This window comes from Enhydra lutris, unplaced genomic scaffold (genome assembly GCF_002288905.1).
Source record: "Enhydra lutris kenyoni isolate GAN:26980312 unplaced genomic scaffold, ASM228890v2 scaffoldscaffold22, whole genome shotgun sequence".
Lineage (NCBI taxonomy): Eukaryota > Metazoa > Chordata > Mammalia > Carnivora > Mustelidae > Enhydra > Enhydra lutris.
Window position 1 is genome coordinate 12,067,049 of NW_019154106.1, and position 9,835 is coordinate 12,076,883.

Sequence of the window (9,835 nt, forward strand, 5' to 3'; positions counted from 1 at the left end):
TTTGACTTGCAGGTCTTTAAAATCTCCTTCAGAATCACATGTGTACACCATCTAACAGAACACTAAGTAGTTCATATACATACACAGTTCATGATGTCACCCCGAGGACAATGCAGAAAGTAGGTATTATTATCTCCATTTTATGGATGAAGAAAGTAAATCTCAGAGAGTTTCAAGTAGTCCATAGTTAGCATAAATATACTTACCTATATAAATATACTTACCTATATAATTACCTAAAATGACCCAGCTATCAAATTGAGGAGCCCAGGATTGAGTCCTGATCTGTTTGACTCCAAATATCATGTTCTTAACCACTATTCTTCCTTTTGTTTTTATTATGGCTACATATACCACACATATACAATAGGTGTTAAATTTTCCAGGATTGTTATGATTAGAAATAAATTAACAGTGGGGTGCCTGGAAGGCTCAGTTGGTTAGTGTCTGACTCTAGATTTCAGTTCAGGTCATGATCTCAGGGTCATGACATCCAGCCCCTGCATGGGACTTTGCCCTCAGCACTGAGTCTGCTTATTCCTCTCCCTACCCCACTTGCACTCTCTCTCTCTTTCAAATAAATAAATAATAAATAAATAAATCTTGAAAATGATTAAATTGATGGCTCCACTCTAAGCCTTCAAAATTGCTTTGAATTTTTTGTATTTGTTGGTTTTTAGAAAACATGGTTCATCTTATCAGTGTCTTTATGTATCATATATACCTTGAACAGGTATATGTAATATAAATATATATTACATAATTATATTTATAGTCAGATATTCTTTTTTTAAGATTTTTATTTATTTATTTGACAGAGAGAAAGAGAGATCACAAGTAGGCAGAGAGAGAGGGGAAGCAGGCTCCCCACCGAGCAGAGAGCCCAATGCGGGACTCGATCCCAGGATCCTAAGATCATGACCTGAGCTAAAGGCAGAAGCTTTACCCACTGAGCCACCCAGGCACCCCTATAGTCAGATATTTTTGTGAATAAGACTGGAAAAAAGTTCATATGTGTATCTTGTTTAATTACTACTTTGTTTTAGAATGAATTTGGTGGATATGCACATACATACATACATACAAATAGGTAACCATTTACTTGTCCATCTTTATATTACTCATTTGGGATTATATCAGATATTTTCCTTTGTTTATAACATGGTCATTTTTCTCTGTCTTTAAATACACTTTGAAGACATCATTTTCACGGTTGCCTGGTAATCCATAATTTGGATATGCCATCATTAATTTAAGCATTCCTCTATAATGGACTTAGGATCATTTCTATTTTTTTAAAGTTTTATTCATTTAAGTAACCTCTCCACCCAATGTGGGACTCGAACTCTGAACCTGGAGATCAAGAGTCACATGCTCTTCTGACCGAGCCAGACTCATTTCCTAGTTTTAGATAGTTTCTGAATTTACTGTATCATAATACTGCAATGAATTTCTTTGTATTTACATCTCTATAGATATCTATTGTTGCTTCCTTGGGTTGAGTTTCTAAAAGTGAAATTATTGAATGAAAAGGTTTGCTCTATTTTTAAGTTTTCTAGGATATAATTTCAGTTTCTATATTTAGCCAACTTATACTTGGGTAATATCATCCCTGATCAATAATTTTTCCTTCCTATGATTTTGTTCCTCAGAAAAAAGCAACTACATGTAATATGGTCTTTAGAATCTTTTCCAAAATATCGCATTCTTTCATGATGCCTTAAAATACTAATCTTACCGCAACATTGGAGCAAGTATTTCAATGCCCAAGGACTTCAGGGTCCCCTGGGGCAGTTTTTCTGAAAGATTCATTGTTCTTCACTTGCAGCTGGACAGCTAGTGACATTTGCTTCTTAGAGTCTTGGCCTAATTTGAATCAAATGGGCATGAAGAGGTTCATTTCACAAGTTGTGTTATGGTACTTTCTGTGGAATTGTAGGAAGATCACCCAGGAGCCCCAAGGTCGAGCTGCAACTCTGAGCTTTAGTATCTCATTTACAGAATGAAAGCTTTCGGCTTGATAATTTCTAAAGCCCTTTATTTCTGGCAGTATATGATGTCCTAGGTGATTCCTCCTTCCTCCTTTTCCTGGACACCTGTCTTATCCTTCAAGATATTTCTGTTCGCATGATTTTTTTCCTTAGGTCATCTTCCTGAGAGAAGAGGGCTGAAGTGCTATACAAGATGTTTGTGCTTCATGAACCCCAAAAGCTGCAGATTCTGTATGAATCCCTGGAAAAGAGCATCCCTGAGTCCTTGAAGGTGAGAGAGTTGGGAGAAACCTGGGAGAGAGGAGTAAAGTGTGGGAGTATAGATTCAGGGTTCAGAACCTGCCCAGGGCAGATTAAAATACAAATCTAAAGTCAGATTCCTTCTGCAGGGATGGTCTTAATACCCGTATCAGGCACCTTCTTTTCTCCTTCTTCCTCTTCCTCATCCCCTTCTCCCCTTCCTCTTCTTCTTCCTTGTCTCCCTCCTCTCTTCTTCTTCTTCTTCCTCCCCCCTTCTCCTCCTCCTCCTCCTTCTTCCTCCTCGTCCTTGGCCTCTGCCTCCTCCTCCTCCTCCTTTGGCCTCTTAAAACTTGTTGAAATCCATTTTACTGCTATCTCTAGTAGATTTCCTTATCTGCTCCGGGCTATTGCAATACCTGCTTTTCTGCAGTATTACTAACTCACCTACAGATGGTGATCAGAGTCATCTATCTGACACAAATATGATCATACCTCTCCCTTGTTTTAAACTTCCAGTTCAAGGCATAAAGTCCACACCCCTTAATTGTGAGGTTGATCACAAAATGTCCCAGCCTCTCCACTTCATCTTGCAACACATCCCTGCTACATACCACAAAGTACAATCACTAAGCCTCTCAGAGCTCAGCAGGTATGATACAATCTGCTACACCTTCAGGTACTCAAGCATGCTTTTTCTCTCACCAGAAATTACTTGCCTTCCTTCTTTATTTTGCCAGGAAAAGACTTAACTTGTCCCTGAAGACCAGATTCAAATATTACTTCTTCTGTAAGTCTCCCAACACTCACTGACAGGTAATGCTTTTCTTCCTTGAGACCCCACACAGCCATGTGCATGCATCTATCAGAACATGTGTCCTATTAAGATCAGACTGTGTACCTCTCCATCCTGCTAGACTTTTCTTTTTTTAAAAAGATTTTTATTTATTTATTTGACAGACAGAGATCACAAGTAGGCAGAGAGGCAGGCAGAGAGAGAGATGGGGAAGCAGGCTCCCTGGCAAGCAGAAATCTCAGGACCCTGGGATCATGACCTGAGCTAAAGGCAGAAGCTTAACCCACTGAGCCACCCAGGTGCTCCATCCTGTTCCATCCTACTTGAATGCAGTGGCCATGTCATACTTATCTTGGAATTCTCCACACTTGACACAAATCTGACACACAATATGTGCCCCAAAAATGGTATAGTATGAAGTGGAAAAAAAAAAGGAATGCATTTTCGAAAAAATGAATGAATGAATGTCAGGGGAGACAGTTCCTCTTGAATCAGCTATTTCCTTAGATTGTGTGGACCCTTCCTGTTTTTTTTTTCCCCCAGCATACCCTCCAATGGGTAGTCTGGGGAACCATCCTGAAATCGCTAGCTTGATCCCCTTAAGTGCTCCTAACTCTTGGTTTATTTCCCAAACTACTTCTAAGACCCTATCTCAAAGGAAAATGTCATTTTCACCTGTTCATCTGTTGCTTTTTTAGGCATATGGTGCCATTTTCAACACTAAAAATAAAACCCCATTCAACATGGAGATGCTGGTGGATGCCTGGCCAGATTATCAGACAGTAATTACTCTGCACTGGAAAGAGGTAAGAGTACCAGCTACTGAATACCAAGCCAGTCACAATCAGGATGGTCTCCATGTGGAAATGAGGGAACTGAATCTGGGGGCTGCGGAGAAGAACCTTGGCACCCCTGACCCATATAGATTTTGGAAGGGCTGCTTGGAGAGAAGGGAAGGATAGTGAAATAAGTCATGGGTATAAACCAAATAGCCAATAATCCAGGGCTTGTAAATAACATCGGGATCCCATCTGGTCAATTTTTTTTCCATTGAGATTCTTGTAACAGGCATATACCTCAAGATAGATGTTTGTGGCTGGAGGGAATTAGGAAGTGTTTTGCTTTCCCTGGGACTAAAGCACTATAATACAATAATATCTGAATCAATGTTGGGTTTCAGATCTAAATCTGCCAAGTGACTAGTTGTGTGATGTTAGAAGACTGTGGCTTTCTTAGCTATAAAAGCAAAGTTGATAAAAATTACTGTGTCAGAGCACTGTTAAACATGATATAAGTCATGTACAGTTGACCCTTGAACAACACAGATGTTAGGGATACCAACTCCCGCACAGTCAAAAATCTGTATAGAACTCCTGAGTCTTCAAAAACTCAACAACTAGTAGCCTACTGTTGACCAGAGCCTTCCCAATAACATAAACAGTCTATTAACACATATTTTATATGCTCTGGTATTGTATACCAGATTCTTACAATCTTACAATATTATTCTTACAATAAACAAAATAAAATGTTATTGAAATCCTAAGGGAAAATACATTTACAGCATTATATTATATTTATTTTTTAAAATTTGCTTGAAAGTGGACCTGCACCATTCAAACTAGTGTTGTTCAAGAGCCAACTGTGTGGGGTGCCTGGGTGGCTCAGTTGTTGGGTGTCTGCCTTCAGCTCAGGTCATGATTTCAGGGTCTGGGGTAGAGTCCCATGTGGGGAATCCCCCCCTCAGTGGGGAGTCTGCTTCTCACTCTACCCCTCCTGTGCACATGCACGCACATAATCTCTCTTTCTCTCTCTCTCAGATAAACAAATAAAATCTAAAAAAAAAAAAAAGAAGAAGAAGAAGAAAAGAAAAAAGAGGCAACTGTGTATTTAAAGAAAATATCTTTCCCATCTTACAGATTTGGGGGGTATAAGTAGCAAATCTCTTCCACCCCAGAGTAGGGATATTTTAACCCCTCTTCCCACACTTCTCCATTTATATAGTTATCAGGAAAATTAGAGCACAACTCACCTGTAACAACCTCTAAGGGAGTGTAAGCTGCAGAAGGTAAGCAGGAATGAGGGGCCTGGGAGACAGGCCCTTCCCTCCAGCGTGACTGTTCTTCCTGAAAGTCCTCTCTATTCACATGCACATCAAGATCCTCTCACCATGCCGGCACCAGAGTGCTGAGTTCGAATTAGCCTGGGCATGGTCTCTTCAAAGACCTCAAGTCCTGATACCCACTCTATTCCCTACTCTCCACAAGGTAGACACTCTCTCTTTAAAACCCTTAACACGAAAAACAATCTGAGGGTTTTGAAGGGGTGAGGTGCAGGGCGGGGGGAGGTTGGGGGAACCAGGTGGTGGGTATTAAAGAGGGCACGGATTGCATGGAGCACTGGGTGTGGTGCAAAAACAATGAATACTGTTACCCTGAAAAGAAATTTAAAAAAAAAAAACAAAAAACCCTTAACACGCCCTATTTCTGGGGCAACTTCCATCTCAGACAATGGAGCTGCTTCCCACCTTACCAAGAGCTGCCTCAAGACACCACCTTCGGTCTGTCCCTAGTGATTATTGTTCAAGGGACTCCAAGGCCATTTTCTGTCTGCACCTCTGGGGAAAACACAGGATATTTTTTCAAAAAATATTTGTTTATTTATTTATTTGTCAGAGAGAGAGCACACACAGGAGGAGAAGCAGGCAAAGGGAGAAGCAGGGTCCCCTCTGAGCAAGGAGACTGATGTGGAACTCAATCCCAGGACCCCAGGACTGTGACCTGAGCCGAAGGCAGACACTTAACCGACTGAGCCACACTTAACCAACTGAGCCACCCAGGCACCCCCCAAACAGAGAGTATTAAACAACTGAGCCTCTCGCACTCCAGACATATGCAAGAACAATTTGTAAATCATACTGTCATATGATTAATATTTGTTGTATCAGGAGATGAAAGATGACCTGGATCGTTATATCAACACTTACCACATCTTCACCAAAGCTCCTGACAAGTTAGCGGAAGTCCTGGCATGCTCCCAGGTTATCAGTTGGGAACAAACTTTCCAGATCCAAGGTAACTGATCCAAGTTAAAAGGCAAAGACCCTTTGTTCTTTCACATTAGATGTGGAAGGGGATAGGCACTGCCCGTTTTTCTCCTCTCTCCAGGTTGCCAAGTGAATGTGGGGGAGGCAATAAGAAAGATTTCAGCTGCAAAATCAGCGCAGGTAGATCACTTGAAGACCACACTCATTATGACAGAAATACCAGCGGAACCCAAGACATCAAGGGATGACCAGATGGCTTTGGTGGAGTCATTTAGCATGCCCAAAGTGGATGAAGATAGCAAGTGAGATTTTTTGTGTTGCTTCCCAAATTCCTAATAACAAATCATTCAGTTGTCATAAGGACCACACTCAGAAATGCACAGTTTGACAATAAACTATGCATTACACACTTGTAGGGGTAACGGAAGGGAACTCTATTAGCAGAAGTTTGCTGAGCAGGGGCAGGGTCTTCATTAGATGAGGTCCTTTCCATGTATAACTCACTTAGTTCTCATACAAGTCCCCCTGGGAGGGTCCTGGACATCATGGTGACATTAGAGAGTCTTTACTGAAATTATGTATATTTCTTGCAATAATATTACATGCTCTACAAACTATACTAGTATTCAAAGTAAAAAGTGAAGGTTTGCTCACTTGGATTCCCCACAATCTTCCTGTCCAGGTATAAATATTCTTTTTAAAAATTTTTAAATTTACATTAAAGTTAGTTAACATACAGTGTATTTTTTTAGTTTCGGGGTAGATTTTGGGATTCATCCATTGCATATAACACCCAGTGCTCATTACATCAAGTGCCCTTCTTAACGCCCACCGCCCAATTGCCCTATCCAACCACCCCGCCTCCCCTCCCGCAACCCTCAGTTTGCCCTTATAGTTAAAAGAGTCTCATAGTTTGCCTCCCTCTCTGTTTTAATCTCATTTTATTTTTCCTTCCCTTTCCCTATGTTCGTCTGTTTTCTTTTTTAAATTCCACATATGAGTGAAATCATATGATAATTATCTTTCTCTGACTTCTTTTGCTTAGCATTATACTCTCTAGTTCCATCCACAACCTTGCAAATGGCAAGATTTCATTCTTTTTGATGGTGGTGTAGGTGTAAATATTCTTAAAAATTGGTGTGTGTGCTTTTAGTACTCTGCATGTATGAATTGGTTTTGTTTTCTTGGTTTTTTTTTTTAACAACATATGCATATACTGTACTGCAGTTTTTTTTCCCCTCAGCAGTATGCTATGTAAACCTTTCATGTATGCTCATAGAGATATGTTTCATTCATTTTGGCAGTTGCATAGATTTCTATAAGTGGGAGAAGCACAGTTATGTATTCCCATTTTAGCACAGTTTCAATTTATCTCCAATTCTTCCTAGTAACAAAAATTCTGCAAGAAATATCTTCATAAACAGATCATTGCCCAAATTGTATAACTATTTCTGAAAGATGAGTCCTGGAATTGAAATAGTTAGGTAAAAGAATATGTATATTATGGAAGATATTCCCAAATTGGATCTTAAGATTTAGATGAATTCAATATGTGAGAGCATAACATATGAAATGACAAATGTGTCCTTCAGTAGCAACACAGGTCGATTTGTTATGGTATAATCCACACATTGGAATAATAAGCAGCCATTAACAAGAAGGAAGCAGCTCTATATGAACTATATGGGAAGAATTTCAAAATGTATGGCTAGGTGAAAAGCAACAACAAATAAAATTGAGTAACATATATAGTGTGCTATCATAACATGTAAACATCTAAAATTACAGAGCGCTACTGGAAGGTTACATAACTAAGTGCATCACTGGCAGTCTTTAGAGAATGTTATAACTGGATAATAAGGGATCAAAGAAAAAATAAAGAATTCTCCATTAATATCTGAATGACCTTGAAACTGACCAATTCTGGAAAACTCCTCTCCCTGGGGATAGGTGAAACTTCTTAGGGCTCTTCCACCTGTCCCAACCTCCTCCACCCACAGAGGATGTGGTTCTGATTCTGCAGATGAAAAGACTCAGCCTCAGATAATTTGTCCAGTGAGAGAATTAGGATTAAATTGTAACCATTACCATTGGAAATTCCAGTATTCTTTTTCCTATATTGGTGTTTCTTACATTGCATTTTTGGCACTTCTCTAGAGGCATGTGGTGATGGATGGGCTTTCGGACACATGAAATCATAAGATCAACATGTCTCTCACCTTCCTGTGATACATATTTTATTGAAATATCTGTTGAAAGGAATAGTATCTTATGCACTTAGATATTTTGTGGGTAGAATTCAAAATTTGTGTGTTCCACATATGCATCCTCAAACAAAATTCAGGCAAACAAAATCAAAAACAAAAACAACTCTGGTCTATCTATATCCTTCCTCTTTTAAGACATATCTTATTTTCTTCTTTCTTCGGATATACGATTAGACTTTTTTGAGATGTATTATACTATGTGTATCATAAAGCACATACAGTTAGCTCCCTCTTAATTATTTGGGAATATTTTTGAAGCAGACAAAGAATTAGTAGTTTTTTTGCCCTTCTGTTTCTTCTTCTAGGCTGTGGGATCTTCAAGGAAAGGGTTGATGTCTTATTCTCTGCAATCCTGGTGTTTTGTAAATGTTGGCTGAATAAATGCACATTCTTTTGTTGACAGGAAAGGAAGATTTCAGAACATCTTCTTGGATGCTTCCCATGTGGGGCTTGTGAATGAGCAGTGGAACTTTGGAAAAAATGAAAGGAGCTTGAAATATATTGAATGCTGCCTCCAGAATTTTCCAGGATTTGGTGTGCTGAGTCCAGAGGGGGACCCTATCTCTTGGATTATGATGGAACAGTCTTGTGAGATGAGAATGGGTTACACTGTCCCCAAATACCGAGACAAAGGCTACATGAAGAAAATCTGTTTTCACTTCATAAAGTATTTTTTTCAGAAAAAAATGCCATTTTATTTCCATGTGTCAAGAGATGAAGAAAACTTTCAGGCACTGAGAAGTGTAGGGCTTAAGGCTGCTCCTTGTGGCTGGCATCAGTGGGAGATGCACTCCTAGAAAATATTATTGATCAGTGCCACTGTCCATTACAAGCCTTTCTTACCAGTGAAAAAAATACCAGTTCAAAAACAAACATTATAATTTATATTAGCAGAAAAAAAATCCAATTATTTGGGCTCCATGCATTACTTAACCCACTCTTGTATAATATTTTTGTCTTCCTCCATAATAGAGAAAAATGGAAACTTGAACTTTTGGTGTTATATTTTGCCTTTATGTTGACAGACCTCTCAGAATTAAAATCAACCAATGTCAATCATTAGCGCCAAGATAAACCTTTCAAAGCAACATTTTCCTCTTTGAAGTCCTCTTTCATGAGAGAATCCTGTTTTTCCATGCTTCTGTGCTTGAAAATAAAAAGACTGATTTGAAAAGTGTCTTCTTTGGTATCTTCCCCTTCCTCTGACAAAATTTTCCAAAGAACCTCTCAAAGCCCCACAGCCTTTGATTGAGAGGATCAAAATCCTCTCAAGAGTTTTGAGATACTCTACTGAATTAAATTATGTGGTCATCAGTGAAATTTTTTTTTTAAGTTTGGTTTTTTTATTAGCTTTTTTTTTTTTAAGATTTATTTATTTGCAAGAGGCAGAGGCAGAGGAAAAGGGAGAGAGAAATTCAAGCAGATTCTGCACTGAGTGTGGAACCCAAAGTGGGGCCCTGAGATCATGACCTCCAACCAAGAGTTGGATGCTTAACCA

The 9,835-nt window shown here is 39.1% G+C and overlaps 1 protein-coding gene across 1 annotated transcript; it reads left to right on the top strand.

Moving 5' to 3' along the window:
• Nucleotides 1–2,184: 2,184 nt before the first annotated feature.
• On the top strand, nt 2,185–9,147 carry LOC111149525 (glycine-N-acyltransferase like 2). Its single transcript, XM_022506621.1, is given in 6 exon segments — nt 2,185–2,262; nt 3,723–3,830; nt 5,972–6,098; nt 6,192–6,372; nt 8,741–9,119; nt 9,121–9,147. Coding segments are annotated over 6 exon segments (900 nt in total).
• Nucleotides 9,148–9,835: the final 688 nt, after the last annotated feature.